Source organism: Artemia franciscana, chromosome 15, assembly GCF_032884065.1.
Source record: "Artemia franciscana chromosome 15, ASM3288406v1, whole genome shotgun sequence".
NCBI classification, from domain to species: Eukaryota; Metazoa; Arthropoda; class Branchiopoda; order Anostraca; family Artemiidae; genus Artemia; species Artemia franciscana.
The window spans coordinates 12,729,356-12,747,182 of record NC_088877.1 but is presented as its reverse complement, the minus strand read 5'-3'; the positions used below and the strand labels follow the sequence as shown (position 1 = coordinate 12,747,182).

Here is a 17,827-nt window from a genome sequence, read left to right as displayed (position 1 = left end):
TCTTTTAGAAAAAATCTCTTTTTGAATTTTATGTTCTCTAAAAAGGCTCATTAGATAGCCTTTGACATAAATCTTAGGTATATTTTTTTGACATCTTCAATCTAAATTCTTATTTTCTCTACATAATACCAAAGCTTTCAGAGGGACGTTATTACAGTTATGAAGTGTATATAAATTAACATCATTTCTTATAAAAACGTCATGGCCGGATAATAATCCTTACGTCATCATTTATATAAAAGAAATGGATCAATTGATGGTGGCTATTGTAAAAAAAAACATTGTTACGAATAAGATGTCTATCAAAAAGTATTTTACTCCTAAGAAAAAGTGTTTCTTATGTCAACAAGAGTGTCAAGTCCATAAACGAGAGGATACTCCTAAGAAAAAGCGTTTCTTAAGTCAACAAGAGTGTCAAGTCCTTAAACGAGAGGATGTTAGACTACTGACGTTTACTATCCAAGCATCCTGGAAGGCTAATTTTATTGATATCAGAGAATTAGCTGAAGCTGGATTCTTTTATACTGGCCTTGGTGATCAAGTACAATGTGCTTTTTGTGGGGGAGTGATATATCATTTTGAAAAAGGAGATGTACCTATGGAAGAACATAGAAGACATTTTGAAAGATGCTGCTTTGTGCAGGGATTTGAACCTTTAAGTTCACCTCCTGCATCCGGCGATATATCGATGGGTCTTTTCATGTATAAGGGTGGCTCTTCTCTACATACTCAATCCATAATACAGCAACAAGTCATTAATCATGTCCTTGCCTACTTTAAAATTTATGCCCATTGTGGCCCCAAGCATCCTGGTAAAAGTACTTTTGAAGCTAGGTTAAAAACTTTTGCTAATTGGAATTACAGTGACCGGATGGATCCCCGCAAACTTGCCGAAGCTGGATTTTTCTATCTGGGAGAGTCAGATAAAGTGAAATGTTTTCATTGTGATAATAATCTGCACCACTGGGAGGTAACAGATGACCCTTGGGTTGAACATGCACGGTGGTTTAATGACTGTGTGTTTTTAACTCATTCAAAGGGAAATACATTTAAAAAGGAAGTCAAAGATTCTTTTAAAAGGAAAGCAGAGACCGAAAACACTGAAAGTCGAAGAAGGCTAGAGAAAAAACTGAAGACAGAAATACCAAATAAGCCAAAAAGAATGGGGTCTCTCGAAAACAGGCCTAGCCGTTCATGGCATGTTAGAAAACAGGTTTCTTGCGGCCATGCCAATTTCATTAAAAAAGACACAAATATCGAATCCGGGCACGTCTTAGACCTGACGTCACAAAACTCGTTTTTCTTAATAGGCTAATAGGAAGGTGATGACATGCCGGTTCTAAACCAAAAAGGACGCTTTTGAAAAGTGGTACGTTTAGGCGCTACGTCAAAAAACTGGTTTTTGTTCCATAAGCTAATATGAACCAATGGCAAATGTATTTTCGCTTAATAATTATGGGTCCGCTGGAATTCAGTGGTACAATAAATACTTTGATCAAAAGATGGCAGTTGAGAGATAAATTAATGTCTAAAAAAGGGATGTCTTTTAAATTTAGGATTTATAAATGACTTCTTCTGAGGTGTAGGATCTACAAAAATAAATGTAGATATTTTATTTAAAAATATATTTGTTCATTTATGTATAAATTATATTTTTGGAGGATATTGTACAGAAAATTTAGTTAAACTTTGTAGATGGTTTTCGTTCAAATAGGATTTTTTTTTTATTTTTGCTTGTTTTATATCTAGTGGGACTATTATTGAAACGGATTTATATGGCCATATTCCTTGGAAAAGGGCAATTCTATCCTATCTGGAATTATTGTTTTATCCTCATATCCTTTCACTCTATTCGGTCAACTTTACTTCACCTAGCCTTTGTCTCATACCTATCTAGTACTCGTTGGCATTGAAAAAAAAAATTAAAAGAAGCATTGAATCGATAAACTTTATTAGAAACAAGAGACTGTTTTATAAAATACACAGTCTTTTCTTCTTTTACTCACAGATTAAATTTTCTGATCTGGTACAGAGAATACTTCCGTTATCTTTGGTCCTTGGATTCGTTGCAGCTGCAAACATTTTGTAGCCTTAAAGAAAATGAAAGATTTATAGTCCTATAATATCAACACTAACGGACATTTAACAAATTATCGTAAAGCCTCGAGGGTCATACTTCGGCTAAAAAATTTCACTTGAAATCCAACCCTATTCTGTAGTTTTGATAAAAAGATAAAAAATCGAAATAATAAACAAAGCAAAAGATACAACCAAGTATAGGACACTTGATTCATGAAATGACTTATGTAATAATAATAATACAGGCCAGAAATAATTTAGAAACCCTCTAGGAAGCTTAAAAGCTGGTTTCATAAAATGAAAGATATATTTTCAATTACAATTTAGTCATTTGATTTGTTAGATGAAGACTCAAATTTATGAGTTTCAAAAATGATTTAGATCATATTTAATATGATGCTCTGTCTGTAGTGACTTGTCAAAAATTATTATTACATTTATTATTACAGATATCTTGACTAAAATGAGAAGCAAGAAGGGTTTTATTTTTTGAGATTATATACCCTTCTGCTCTCCAAATGGCGCTTGAGATATTATTTTTCTTGAAAGAATACAAACCTGTGGATGTTGATCAGGCATGAAAAATGGCACTTAATGTGTAAAAACACTAAGCCATGCATTAATGTAATGGATATTAAATGAAGGTTTTTTTTTCTGAAAGTAAGGAACACCATTAAAACTTGAAATGAACAGAAATTATTGTTTATGAAGGGTTTATTCTCCTTTTCCGTACCTTGCTCTTTACGTTAAAGCTTTTAAGTGCTTTAAAAAAAAAACTTCTTTTCTAATTAAGCGACCCGTGTTTCAGTAGTTGTTCTTAAAAAATTGTGACAGTCAAATTAGCGTACATAGCAACGTATTGAGGGGGGGCGGCAGCCCCTTCATATACAAAATAAATTATGTTCATTTGTTTTAAAGATCTTTACTTATAGTTAAAAAAAATCGTATTTTTTAATTCTTTTAAATCGCCCCAGGTAGAAATTCCTACACAATTTTCCCCCAGAAATTTCACTCTCCATGAAAAATTCTACCACAGAAACTCGCCCCAACCACAAAATATCCCGCTCCGAAAGTGTCTATGCTTCCCAAAAACAAATTATATACGTAGATCTTACAAATTTCATAGCTTAAAGATGTCGGAAAGGCCTTAAATACAATACGTAGTTAAGATACAGATTGTATATTCTTCCCTGCAAAGATACTTAGGGATATGCAACCGTTTTTTACGCGTTTCTTTAAGTGATTATAACGGTAAAACCTATTTGTTTTAGAATGTCAAGATGGAGTTCATTCCATCAGAATCTTAAAATTTAGTCATTTTTAAATAACAAATTTGTAATTTTTTGTACCTTTTATTCCTACAAAACAATAATTGTAACGGATATTAACTGAAGAAGTCTTTTTTGGAAAGTAAGGAGCAAAATTAAAATTCAAAACAAACAGAAACTGTTTATGAAGGAGTCGCTTCCCTCCACAATGCCTTGCTCTTTACGCTAAAGCTTTAAGGACTTTACGAAATGCTTCCTTTTCTATTCAAACGACCAATGTTTATGCAGCTGTTCTTAAGAAATTTGGACAGTCAAACTTCAGCGTAAATAACAGTATTGAGGAGGGGGGTATTCCCTTCATATACAAAAGTAAATCCTGTTCATTTGAGTTTTAATGATCTTTACTTTCAGTTAAAAAATCTGTTTTTTTTTTATTCTGATCATTTTTAAATAACGCCCGTAGATTTGGTTCACTCTTCTTAAATATTTCCTTCTCACAGGAAACTCATGCGTAGGAATTTCTACCATGTAAACTAATTCCCGTAAAACCCCCTCCAGACAGTAAGAAACTCGCCCCCGTAAATTTTCTTGCGGTCGATTCAGCTTGAAAAATACTCCTTAGCATGCTGTCATTTGAAAATACTAATTTCCAATAATTTCCTCAATAGCTTCTGAAATCCTCTCTTTCCGTAAAATGGTTTTTCTGGAAATCCAAAATGAAAATAGCCTCAGAATAATTTTTCCTGAACCATCTTCAGTAAAAATCTGACTTTGGAAAGAGATTATGACAATTAAAAATAATTTCGAACAGTAATTCTATCAGATCGCCCCATGTAGAATTTTCCATGGAAAACCCCCTCCCCCAGAAATTTCCCTCTCCATTAAAAATTCTACCAAAGAAACCCACCCTAGGCACAAAATCCCCCTCTCAAAAAGTGTGTATACTCCTCTATAACAAATACTATGCGTACAGATTGAATACATTTCATAGCTTACAGGCGTCTCCCTGTGGCTTGGGGGGGGTTATTTTTACTCCCCACAGTAGTTATTACCGCTCTCTCAAAATTTTGATCAGATAACTTTAGAAAACAAAGGACTAGTAAAATGTTTTATTATTTCAAATCGTATTTTGTTGATAAACAATAGGTTTGTTAGGAAAGGCCTTGAATATAATGCACACTTACGATATAAATTGTTTATTCTTCCCAACAAAGATGCTTAAAGATATGCAACCGTTTTTTTAGCTGTTTCTTCGAGTGATCATAATGGTAATATTTGTTTTAGGATGTCAAGATAGAGCTCATTCCAGCAAAATATTAAGATTTAATCATTTTTAGATAACAAAATGTCATATCAAATTTGTCATTTTTTGCACTTTATACTCCCACAAAAAAGAGAATTTGGATTAAAATTTTAAACATTAAGGTCAAAACTGTTATCGAGGGTATTTTGATATATACAATTAGTTTAAAAATATCTAAAGCTTATATAGAGCATTTAAGTTTCAGGGCACATTTGTGATTCAGTTGAATATTCATTTCCAAAATATATGTAATCCATTATCAAGAAAGAGCGACTCAGCCCAATAGCAATGGAAATTTAAAAACGGAATTTATTCGTCAAAAGCTACGGGTGTGAGGAAATTTCTCAGCTTTCTTTCCCTTTCTCAGCCTTCGCTCTTTAAAGCCTAGGAACGACGCATCAACGGATGATAGATGGAATTATCTATCAACAAAACAAAGAATGAACTATGCGTTTTTTGGAACACGTATTTCGGAACATTTACTTTGACAGCCATCATTTTTTTTTTTTTAGAGAGAGAGAAAGATGGTTTTATTAATATAATTAAACAAAACAAGCAAATGGCCCGAAGCAAAGCAATTATCTTATGAGCAATAGGTTAGTTCAATAGAGAATGTATAGCATTGGCTATTTCAATTGAATGCTACAAGTTTTTTGTTAGATCTAAGTTTTATTTAAATACTGGGCATATACACAATATATTCTCTTTTTAATTCCCACTGTGTCGAGAATTCAAACTAAAAAATATGGGCAGAATTTCTTTGTTTCAACCCATGATTTGTAATCTGACTTTGTTACTGAATATTGAAAAAGTATTTATATTTAAAAAAACACTTATTGATGGCAGCTTTTACGAAGCATTAAACCAACTTATTTCATTGAACGAATTTACTGTTGTTAAGATGAAAAATATCCCAATTTTGTGCATATAGCTACCTAATTTGATTGTCCCGTTTGAAGGTTTATCTTTAACCTAATGATTCGAAACTAGAATAGAGATTTACACATAATACAAAGGCAAAAAACACCACAGCTTCTTTAACTTATCTTAGGCTGCAGCTAAGCAAAAGACATCATTAAAAATATGCAACTTATAAAATTTCAGAGAATAGTTTGACACTACAATCCTTCAAAACCTTCAGCCATAATTATGCATTATTTCTTCCTTCATTCGTTCTGTCCATTAATCTTCTAGGATCTTTTCGAATCCCAATTTCCTGAAAATAATGTCATTAATTAATTAATTGCTCAATATTAAAAAACACTTTCCCAGAATCAAATTTTCTGGCGACTTGGCATCCACAAATCTTGATTAGCGGTTTAATATTATTCTGATTCTATATTTGGGCTTACATTTAGTATTTTCTCTGCTGCTTACATGAAAACTATTTGAATAATTAAGTTCATTTGAGCCCATGTGAAAAGACTTTCAAGAAAAAATGATTATAATGAAAGTAGAGCGAAAAAAATCAGACGAACAGATCAAATTGCTCCTTAGCCCATGCAAAAAATCTATAAATAGCTCAAACAAGTTAACCACTGAAGTTTTCATATACTTGTACTTAGGCAAAGACAGAACTTAAAAGGAAACCCAAACCCTCTCCCCCAAAATATACATTTTATTTTGCAAAAAGTTTCACAACAAAGACTAACAAAGACAATAAAGACTAAACCGTAAAATTATAATCTAAGTGTTCTCTTTATTGTTTTTTTTCGACTAAGATGTATTTTTGCTTAAGGGTATATAGACAGAAATTATCATAAAGAAGACTATCGTTTCTATTCCTTTTAAAGTAAAATACAAATAATTTGAAATTTAGGGAAGTATAATCTAGGAGAAGCAGTAAGGACTGTCACATTCTGAGATGATATGTCAGAGTAAAATTAAACACTAACGAATTAACAAAATAAAATGTTTTTTTCTTATAGTCATTTCTTATTATCTTTCTACCGAAGTTCCTTCATCAAAATGTTTAAATACTGTTTCATATATTTTCCTAATATTATACTGATCTGTCTGAGGAGAAGGGGGGGGGGGGCAAAAGTACACTGATGTGCCATTGACAGAGAAAGGTAGCGTAACTCAATAACCTTTTTGTAGCCGCTTATCTCTTCTGTAAAATTGGGATTAATCGACTAATCTTTGCTTCACGTTTTCCTACGAAAAAAATTATAACACTATAAGAGTGTGGTTGACTCAACCTGAACCAAAGTGCTATATCTGATTTAATCTTTAAGTACAAAAGAAATCAAACTTAAAGTTTTTTTTTCTTCCCCGGTTCCATCTTAGGTCTAATCAGCCAGTTTCCTTGGCGGTTCCTTGGATCCTAGGCAGTTTCCTTTGGTCTCTTCTAATTGTTATTTACGGTTTTATTTGAGTTGTTATGACATTATCAAGGTTAGATCCCTGCTTAAAGCTTCCCCAAACATAGTGTTTGAAATTATTTTTTTTTTCAAATGAAAGCATGAACTAGTCTGATGAAATTTTAAGAGGATAGAATTGTCCATGGGGAATTTTACGGGGGGGGGGGTTAGTTTACATTAGAGAACTTTTCAAGGACAAGTTTCCCATGAACAAAGTGAATTTTTCATGAAGGGAAAATCAGATTTACCAGAATTATTTAAAAAATAATCAGAAACTCAATAATAGTTTTTTCGACTGAAAGTAAGGAGCATCCCTAAACTGAAAATAGTGGGAAATTAGGTCATATATGAGGGAGTTCATTAGAATAAAAAGCTCTTTCAAAAGGACTAAAAGCACTAGCATAAATAGAAAGGTATCTAGGAGCAATATAAAGAACAAAGTATGACCCCCCCCCCTTATATGCGGTATAGTTCCTGTTCGTTTTTACTTTTAATGCTGCTCCTGATTTTCAATTGTTTTTTTTTTTATTTACACAAAAAGGAATTGACAGTTCATAGACTAAAAATAGGCACGAACTACAGATTGAATATTTGAATATGGCCATGTATTGTACTTTTTCGACGACCAACTTTCAGAAGTATGGTCAATTATGTGAACAATTTATAGAGCCTTAGCTGGAATAATCATTTTCTCTTACAGCTAGGATTGAAGCTGAATGAGTTCCGTACCTATTTCGTATATTTTGCTCAGAAAAATTCATATTTATAAAAAGCCTCAAAGCTAACATTAAATCTGTTTTGGGGAGAGGGGCACTTCAAAATTTTAATTGCTGTACATGTTAAACAACATTACATATACCTTACAATACATTTAGGCTTTATTGTTTGACGTCATCAAGTCATTTACTCTGACCTACTACACCAAATGATTACACTGTTTTTTTTGGGTCTTTGATAGACAATAACAATAGAAGAAAAAGACGGCTCTTATTGAATCACTATATAATCAATAAAAAAAAATTCGTGAATCTAAAAGAAAGACGTTTTTCCTTGGCTCGTAGATGCTTTTGTCAACATTCATTAAATCTACCCGAATCGGGTTCATTTTCTTGTTTTATTTACTATGTTTTATGGCACAGATAAAGGAATAGTATTACAAGTACCTCTTGATGTCATAATTCCTTCATTTTTAAAAAAAATTAGAGCTTATCAACGGCCCCTTTCATAACAGCAATATTATAAAGTTGGTATACATTTCTTGAAGTCAAATTTTTTTGAACATAACATACACGTTTTTTAAACGTTAGTAAATAACTTTATCCCCTGAATTCTCTGACATCTCTTGTCTTCTAATTTTTAGCTAAAGCACCCTTTTAGGAGTGGTACCATGCAGAAGATTTATATATATATATATATATATATATATATATATATATATATATATATATATATATATATATATATATATATATATATATATATATATATATATATATATATATATATATATATATATATATATATATATATATATATGTCAATGGTACAAAAAGAGAACGTGGCCTATCTGATGGCAACGTTCACCTCTAACTTCTCAGCAGAAAGCTAGGCAGTTATTTTCATTAATTGGTTTAAAAGTTAGAACATTGGTAACGATCAGATTCTGATTTGAATTTGCCTCTAGGAAAAAACTCCTTGACTTTGTCCCTTCGTGTGTGCAACCGAATTCTTCTTGTTTTTTTTTTTTTTTTTTTTTTTTTTTTTTTTTTTTTTTTTTTTTTTTTTTTTTTTTTTACAGCTTTTGTAGACTCGGGTTTCAAGTGTTTTATGAATTTCCATTTTTTGTTTCGGAACTTGTCTGTATTTCATGATAAAAAATACTGTCGGTACATACCCGTGAAAATTTCATGTCGCAAAGAAAAAACGAAAATTCATTTATTAAGGCAAATGGTGATTTTTAATCTGAAGCAAAACTACACATGATGACCATTTAACAGACAGTTAGGTATAATGTCAATCAAAATTGAATGGTCATAGAATACGAATCAATAAGTTTCATATAATTCGAAACACTAGAACAGTATTAGTATTAAACACAAACTAATCATTTTTTAGCCCTGAAATTAAAAAGTAAAATGCGAATAATATTGAAAAATACTAGCATTCTCCATTGCATCAAACAGTTCGTGGCAACAAGCTGTAAGTACCGGGTGACCCGGATCAAGAGTAATCGAAACCCTAAAACACAAATATTTGATAATAGTACATACTACAAAAGAATCGAACATTCAAGTTGATTTCAAAAATATAGAGCTCATTAAGCTTAATGGTACCCATTAAAAGTTACGAGCCAGTGAAAATATGACCTATGTCTGAAAGAGGAAAAGCAACCAAAACAGGTTATCTAAATGGAAATCACACCATCATATTCAGAACATCAAATAACCCTATTTTCAAGTTTCAAGATCCTATATGCCAAAATGCGGAATTAAAAATTTTTACCACAAACAAAATCACGTATGTGTTTTTTGTGTTTGTTGTTTTTTTTCCAGGAGTGACCAAATCGGACAAGGTGATCCTATAAGATTGGGAGACGGCTTACATACATTCGGTGCAAAAAGAAAGAACTAAATTATTTTTTGCACAATATACCTTACTTCTCCGCAATGCGGTTTTAAGTTATAAATAAACATGGACTTACCCTTGCGCAAAGAAGAGTACTTTAGAAACTATTTGAAAGGCCATTTTTGAGCACATCTCAACATTTTGACTCTTGACTAGCTAAATTTTGCTTCAAATTTGACATCTCTCAATCCAAAACAGATTCTTTTTCTCAAACAGCCACATTTTCATGAAAAATGAAAAAGATGAGTTTCCTTATAATTTTTTGATACAATAAAATAATATTATTAAGTATTAAGCCTGTGATTTCGTAGTTTCCTCCTATAGAAATTATAAATTTACTTTTATTCTAAGATAAATATTCTATGATGATTGAAACAAGCAAGCATAGCAAAATAAATTATGGCACTGAGATTAGTGTAAGAAGGTGTGCTACATTAATACAGTTCTAAAGTGTCTGGTAATGGTCTGTCTTTCTCGTTCAAACAGTAAATTTGGAATAAATCAATGTATTATGCTCTTGTGTCAGTTGCGGTTTTGGCCTAGCGGTTCCTTGAACCCTTCTTGAAATAATATTATTGAATTATAATCAAGTAGGTGTGGGCAAGTCTTGTGGGTGCAAACAATTTGTGCATAGAGCAGAAAACACTTCCTTGGCCCATTAGCGCTATCGACCAACGTAATCGAAGGCAGCTCGACCAAGGAGTTATCCGACTGCTCCAAGTGTGGTATTTTTATTGTGTTTGAGAAAGTTTTGTGGGTGCAAATAATTGGTGCATAGAGCAGAAAACACTTCCTTGGCCCATTAGCGCTATCGACCAACGTAATCGAAGGCAGCTCGCCCAAGGAGTTATCCGACTGCTCCAAGTGTGGTATTTTTATTGTGTTTGAGAAAGTTTTGTGGGTGCAAACAATTGGTGCATAGAGCAGAAAACACTTCCTTGGCCCATTAGCGCTATCGACCAACGTAATCGAAGGCAGCTCGCCCAAGGAGTTATCCGACTGCTCCAAGTGTGGTATTTTTACTGTGTTTGAGAAAGTTTTGTGGGTGCAAACAATTGGTGCATAGAGCAGAAAACACTTCCTTGGCCCATTAGCGCTATCGACCAACGTAATCGAAGGCAGCTCGCCCAAGGAGTTATCCGACTGCTCCAAGTGTGGTATTTTTATTGTGTTTGAGAAAGTTTTGTGGGTGCAAAAATTGGTGCATAGAGCAGAAAACACTTCCTTGGCCCATTAGCGCTATCGACCAACGTAATCGAAGGCAGCTCGCCCAAGGAGTTATCCGACTGCTCCAAGTGTGGTATTTTTATTGTGTTTGAGAATGCAAAAATTGGTGCATAGAGCAGAAAACACTTCCTTGGCCCATTAGCGCTATCGACCAACGTAATCGAAGGCAGCTCGACCAAGGAGTTATCCGACTGCTCCAAGTGTGGTATTTTTATTGTGTTTGAGAAAGTTTTGTGGGTGCAAACAATTGGTGCATAGAGCAGAAAACACTTCCTTGGCCCATTAGCGCTATCGACCAACGTAATCGAAGGCAGCTCGCCCAAGGAGTTATCCGACTGCTCCAAGTGTGGTATTTTTATTGTGTTTGAGAATGCAAAAATTGGTGCATAGAGCAGAAAACACTTCCTTGGCCCATTAGCGCTATCGACCAACGTAATCGAAGGCAGCTCGACCAAGGAGTTATCCGACTGCTCCAAGTGTGGTATTTTTATTGTGTTTGAGAAAGTTTTGTGGGTGCAAACAATTGGTGCATAGAGCAGAAAACACTTCCTTGGCCCATTAGCGCTATCGACCAACGTAATCGAAGGCAGCTCGCCCAAGGAGTTATCCGACTGCTCCAAGTGTGGTATTTTTATTGTGTTTGAGAATGCAAAAATTGGTGCATAGAGCAGAAAACACTTCCTTGGCCCATTAGCGCTATCGACCAACGTAATCGAAGGCAGCTCGACCAAGGAGTTATCCGACTGCTCCAAGTGTGGTATTTTTATTGTGTTTGAGAAAGTTTTGTGGGTGCAAACAATTTTTGCTGCTGCAAGTTTATTGCTTATTATGCAATTTTTGCAAGGGGTTATCCGACTGCTCCGAGTGAGGTTGCTAATAGTTTAAAGTTAAAATTGAACCACTAATTCATCCAAAGCAATTCAGCAGTATGTCATGGGGATCTACAACAACATGCCTGATTTGTATGCATGATCTTATCCTCGAACATTTGGTTCACAGTATAGGTAAAATACAGTTGTAAAATGTTTCTCTGAACATTACACACATTTCACAGGACGAAATTTAGGAAGTTTTCCAACACGTCAGAGCCATGCTCTAATTTGCTACTTGGTTTTCTATCGGAAACCTATGTCGTTGCACATGCACAAATTCAGGTTTATGAAGTGTGTGTGGTAAGAAAGTAGAGCTTATGAACGGCTCCTTTCATAACAGCAATATTATAAAGTTGGTATACATTTCTTAAAGTCAAATTTTTTTGAACATAATTACACGTTTGAACATAATTACGAACATATTAACACGTTTTTTAACCGTTAGTAAATAACTTTATCCCCTGGGTTCTGTGACATGTCTTGCCTTCTAATTTTTAGCTAAAGCACCCTTTTAGGAGTGGTACCAAGCAGTAGATTTATATATATATATATATATATATATATATATATATATATATATATATATATATATATTGTCAGTGCTACAAAAAGAGGACGTGGCCTATCTGATGGCAACGTTCACCACTAACTTCTCAGCAGAAAGCTAGGCAGTTATTTTCACTAATTGGTTTAAAAGTTAGAACATGGTAACGATCAGATTCTGATTTGAATTTGCCTCTAGGAAAAAACTACTTGACTTTGTCTCATCGTGTGTGCAACCGAATTCTTCTAGTATTTTTTTTCTTTTTAACAGCTTTTGTAGACTCGGGTTTCAAGTGTTTTATAAATTTCTATTTTTTGTTTCGGAACGTGTCTGTATTTCATGATAAAAAATACTGTCGGTACATACCCGTGAAAATTTCATGTCGCAAAGATAAAACGAAAATTCATTTATTAAGGCAAATGTTGATTTTTAATCTGAAGCAAAACTACACATGATGACCATTTAACAGAGAGTTAGGTATAATGTAAATCAAAATTGAATGGTCATAGAATAAGAATCAATAAGTGTCATATAATTCGAAACACTAGAACAGTATTAGTATTAAACACAAACTAAGCATTTTTTAGCCCTTAAAATAAAAAGTAAAATGCGAATAATATTGAAAAATACTAGCATTCTCCATTGCATAAAACAGTTCGTGGCAAGAAGCTGTAAGTAAGGGGTGATCCGGCTTAAGAGTAATCGAAACCCTAAAACACCAAGATTTGATAATAGTACATACTAGAAAAGAATCGAACATTCAAGTAGATTTCAAAAATATACAGCTCATTAAGCTTAATGGTACCCATTAAAAGTTACGAGCCAGTGAAAATATGACCTATGTCTGAAAGAGGGAAAGCAACCAAAACAAGTGATCTAAATGGAAATCACACCATCATATTCAGCACATCAAATAACCCTATTTTCAAGTTTCAAGGTCCTATATACCAAAATGCGGAATTTAAAATTTTTACCACAAACAAAATCACGTATGTGTTTCTTGTGTTTGTTGTTTTTTTTTTTCCAGGAGTGACCAAATCGGACAAGGTGATCCTATAAGATTAGGAGACGGCTTACATACATTCAGTACAAAAAGAAAGACCAAAATTATTTTTTTGCACAATATACCTTACTTCTCCGAAAATCGGTTTTAAATTATAAATAAACATGGACTTACACTTCCGCAAAGTAGAGCACTTTAGAAACTCCATTTGAAAGGCCATTTTTTGAGCACATCTCAACATTTTGACTCTTGACTAGCTAAATTTTGCTTCAAATTTGACATCTCTCAATCCAAAACAAGTTCTTTTTCTCAAACAGCCACATTTTCATGAAAAATAAAAAAGATGAGATACCTTATAATTTTTTGATACGATAAAATATTATTATTAAGTATTAAGCCTGAGATTTCGTAGTTTCCTCCTATAGAAATTATAAATTTTACTTTTGAAATATTCTACGATAATTGAAACAAGCAAGCATGGCAAAATAAAACATGGCACTGAGATTAGTGTAAGAAGGTATGCTACATTAATCGAGTTCTAAAGTGTCTGGTAATGGTCTGTCTTTCTCGTTCAAACAGTAAATTTGGAATAAATCAATGTATTATGCTCTTGTGTCAGTTGCGGTTTTGGCCTAGCGGTCCCTTGAACCCTTCTTGAAATAATATTAATGAATTATAATCAAGTAGGTGTGGGCATCTAGCCATGGCTAATTGAAGAAAAAGCTAAGACAAATAGTCCGATAAAGTGAGGGGTAAATCTAACATGAGCCCTTACTAGGATTGTATAAAAATGATGTCAGTTCATTTGTTTTAGTTAGAAATGGGCTAAAATTTACCGGCAACTGCATATTCATAAATTTCATTTGTGGGTTTGGTCAATCTGTCAGATGAACCTGTTGGCTAGACAATATTTTTGGCACTCGGGTCGGTTGCAGCTCGACCAAGGGGTTATCCGACTGCTCCGAGTGTGGTATTTTTATTGTGTTTGAGAAAGTCTTATGGGTGCAAACAATTTCTGCTTAGAGCAGAAAAGACTCGTCGTTTGCCAATTAGTGCCACTCGACCAACCTCGTCTAAGGCAGCTCGACCAAGGGGTTATCCGACTACTCCGAGTGTGGTATTTTTATTGTGTTTGAGAAAGAACAACCAACTTTTGCTGCTGCAAGTTTATTGCTTATTATGCAATTTTTGCAAGGGGTTATCCCACTGCTCCGAGTGTGGTTGCTAATAGTTTAAAGTTAAAATTGAACCACTAATTCATCCAAAGCAGTTCAGCAGTATGTCATGGGGATCTACAACAACATATCTGATTTGTATGCATGATCTTATCCTCGAACATGTGGAACGCAGTATAGGTAAAATACAGTTGTAAAATGTTTCTCTAAACATTACACACATTTCACAGGACGAAATTTGGGAAGTTTTCCAACACGTCAGAGCCATGCTTTAATTTGCTACTTGGTTTTCTATCGGAAACCTATGTCGTTGCACATGCACAAATTCAGGTTTATGAAGTGTGTGTGGTTTTCGATGTGTGTCAAAAATCTTTAATGGAGAATAGAACTTTTTGCTACTATATATTACCTCTACTGTGCTGTGAAAAAACAAGGTATATTATTCATATAACAGATTCAGCGTGCTTAGCCAGAGTGGAGTTCGATATCAATAAAAGTACAAAATTTGTAACTAGTGGAAACCCATTTGCAATTAGTATAGAAAAAAAGAGCTTTGGTCGATAATAATTATCTAAGAAATTAATTCTTACTTTGATTATTTTCTTAGCATAAAATTCATATTGAACATCACCCTGTTATCACTTCCCCGCCACGTTGAGGCGACGCTGAAAGTACTTTTGATTTCATTTGTTTTGCTAAGTATATACGTGTTATTAACAAAATACACATTACATAGCAAAACATCCAAATCAAAAGCACAAGGGAAGGCCCACCACCAGAACTAGCAAGAAAACTCTAAGCAGTAAACTCTAAGCAATAAAACTGTAATCAAACTGTAAGCAATGAAAATAAGAATAATTGGCCTTTGAAATTCAGCCTAGGCATTCCTTTTGAATTATGTGTAAAAGAAATAAGTTTCGTCAACTTTTTTTGGGTTGTTTCTGTGGTTAATTTTCACAAAATACACATTACATAGCAAAACATCCAAATCAAAAGAACAAGGGAAGGCCCACAACCAGAATTAGCAAGAAAACTCTAAGCAGTAAACTCTAAGCAATAAAACTGTCTTTTTTTGGGTTGTTTCTGTGGTTAATTTTCACAAAATACACATTACATAGCAAAACATCCAAATCAAAAGCACAAGGGAAGGCCCACAACCAGAACTAGCAAGAAAACTCTAAGCAGTAAACTCTAAGCAATAAAACTGTCTTTTTTGGGTTGTTTCTGTGGTTAATTTTCACAAAATACACATTACATAGCAAAACATCCAATCAAAAGCACAAGGGAAGGCCCACAACCAGAACTAGCAAGAAAACTCTAAGCAGTAAACTCTAAGCAATAAAACTGTCTTTTTTGGGTTGTTTCTGTGGTTAATTTTCACAAAATACACATTACATAGCAAAACATCCAATCAAAAGCACAAGGGAAGGCCCACAACCAGAACTAGCAAGAAAACTCTAAGCAGTAAACTCTAAACAATAAAACTGTAATCAAACTGTAAGCAATAAAAATAAGAATAATTGGCCTTTGAAATTCAGCCTAGGCATCCCTTTTGAATTATGTGTAAAAGAAATAAGTTTCGTCAACTTTTTTTGGGTTGTTTCTGTGGTTAATTTTCAGTCTATCACTGCTTTGGAAAAAAAGGAAGACAAATGAAGAATTAAAAATTCACAGTACTTGAAAAAACTGAGTCAACAGTGCTAAACTAGTTGAAAAAAAATGAAGGACATCAATTTCGACAATATTCTAAAACTAATCTTGAAAGCTCTACTAAAATCAAATCTTCTATTTTTTGGATTCGTTAGTAATGAATCATAATTGCAACTTAACATAATTTCTACTCTTTGATTCTGTTTAATAATTTTTACTTCTTATTTCAGTACCCTTCCGTTTGGAAAAAATATATGATAATATTTGTAAAAATATCTTAACTACTGGAATAAAAATACTACAATATGTACGAATATAATGTATTCTTTGTGCAAAAAATTTATTCTTTGACTGATTTAGTTTTTATTTCCCCTGCATGTTTTACAACATTCATCTCGCCTCGTTCACTTCCCAGAATGTGAGTAAATTTATAATGCAGCGAATACTGTCATAAAAACGGTAAAACCTACAACGAATAAAGACAAACTGAAAAATGTAAAGCCAAAAAATTAAAATTTTCTATTAGAAAGAATCCGGAAACTACATATTAAACAAGAGCTAAGAGCTCATATGGCACTTGTGACGAGGCGAGAAGAGCTAAGAGCCAAGAGATCATATGGTATGAGCTCTAACAAAATTCTATGAATCAATAGATTGATTTAAAACGGAAAATAAGAGGCCTAATGCCGGTCAAGATTTAAAATAAGAGCTCTGAGTCATAAAGTCCTTCTAAATATCAAAATTCATTAAGATCCGATCACCCACTCGTAAGTTATAAATACCTATTTTTTTCTAATTTTTCCTCTCCCTTTTGCCCCCCAGATGGTCGAATCTGGGAAAACGACTTTATCAAGTCAAATTGTGCAGCTCCCTGACACGCCTACCAATTTTCATCGCCCTAGCACGTCCAGAAGCACCGAACTCACCAAATCACTGAACCCCTCCCCCGACTCCCCCAAAGAGAGCGAATCCAGTACGATTCTGTCAATCACGTATCAAGGACATTTGTTTATTCTATCCACCAAGCTTCATCCCGATTCCTACACTCCAAGTGTTTTTCCAAGATTTCCCCCTCCAAATCCCCACAATGTCAAAAGATCTGGTCGGGATTTGAAATAAGAGCTCTGAGACATGAATTCCTTCTAAAAATCAAATTTCATTACGATCCGATCATCTATTCGTAAGATATAAATACTCCAATTTTCATGTTTTCCAAGAATTCCGGTTCCCCCCTCCAACTCCCCCGAATATCACAGGATCTGGTCGGAATTTGAACTTAGAACTTCAAAGCACAAGATCCTTCTAAATATCAAATTTCATTAAGATCTGGTCACCCTTTCGTAAGTTACAAATACCTCTATTTTCAAATTACCCCCCCCCCCCCAATTCCACCAAAGAGAGCAGATCCGGTCCAGTTATGTCAGTCACGTATCTTAGACAGGTTTCTATTCTTCCCATCCAGTTTCATCCTGATCTTACCGCTTTAAGCATTTTCTAATATTTCCGGTCCCCAAAACTGCCCCCCCCCCAATTACGCTTGATCCGGTTGAGATTTAAAATAAGATATCGGAGTTACGAGGTCCTTCTAAATATGAAGTTTCATGAAGATCCGATCACTCCTTCGTAAGTTAAAAATACGTCATTTTTCTTATTTTTCAGAATAACCCCCCCCCCCCCCCGCAATTGAGCAGATCCGTTCCAATTATGGAAATCACGTA

The 17,827-nt window shown here is 33.9% G+C and overlaps 1 protein-coding gene and 1 long non-coding RNA gene across 2 annotated transcripts in view; one reads left to right on the top strand and one right to left on the bottom strand.

Moving 5' to 3' along the window:
• The first annotated feature begins 288 nt into the window (after window positions 1-288).
• Window positions 289-17,827, top strand: part of LOC136036531 (uncharacterized) — a 41,656-nt gene continuing 24,117 nt past the window's right edge. The window contains exon 1 of the mRNA XM_065718835.1: window positions 289-1,310. Coding sequence (XP_065574907.1) covers window positions 296-1,310 — 1,015 coding nt within the window. The 5' untranslated portion in view covers window positions 289-295. The remainder of the gene's footprint in view (window positions 1,311-17,827) is intronic.
• Window positions 1,935-17,481, bottom strand: LOC136036063 (uncharacterized). Its single transcript, XR_010619623.1, has 2 exons — window positions 13,459-17,481; window positions 1,935-5,866 (listed from the first exon to the last, which is right to left on the bottom strand). It is a non-coding gene; the product is annotated as an uncharacterized LOC136036063 (long non-coding RNA).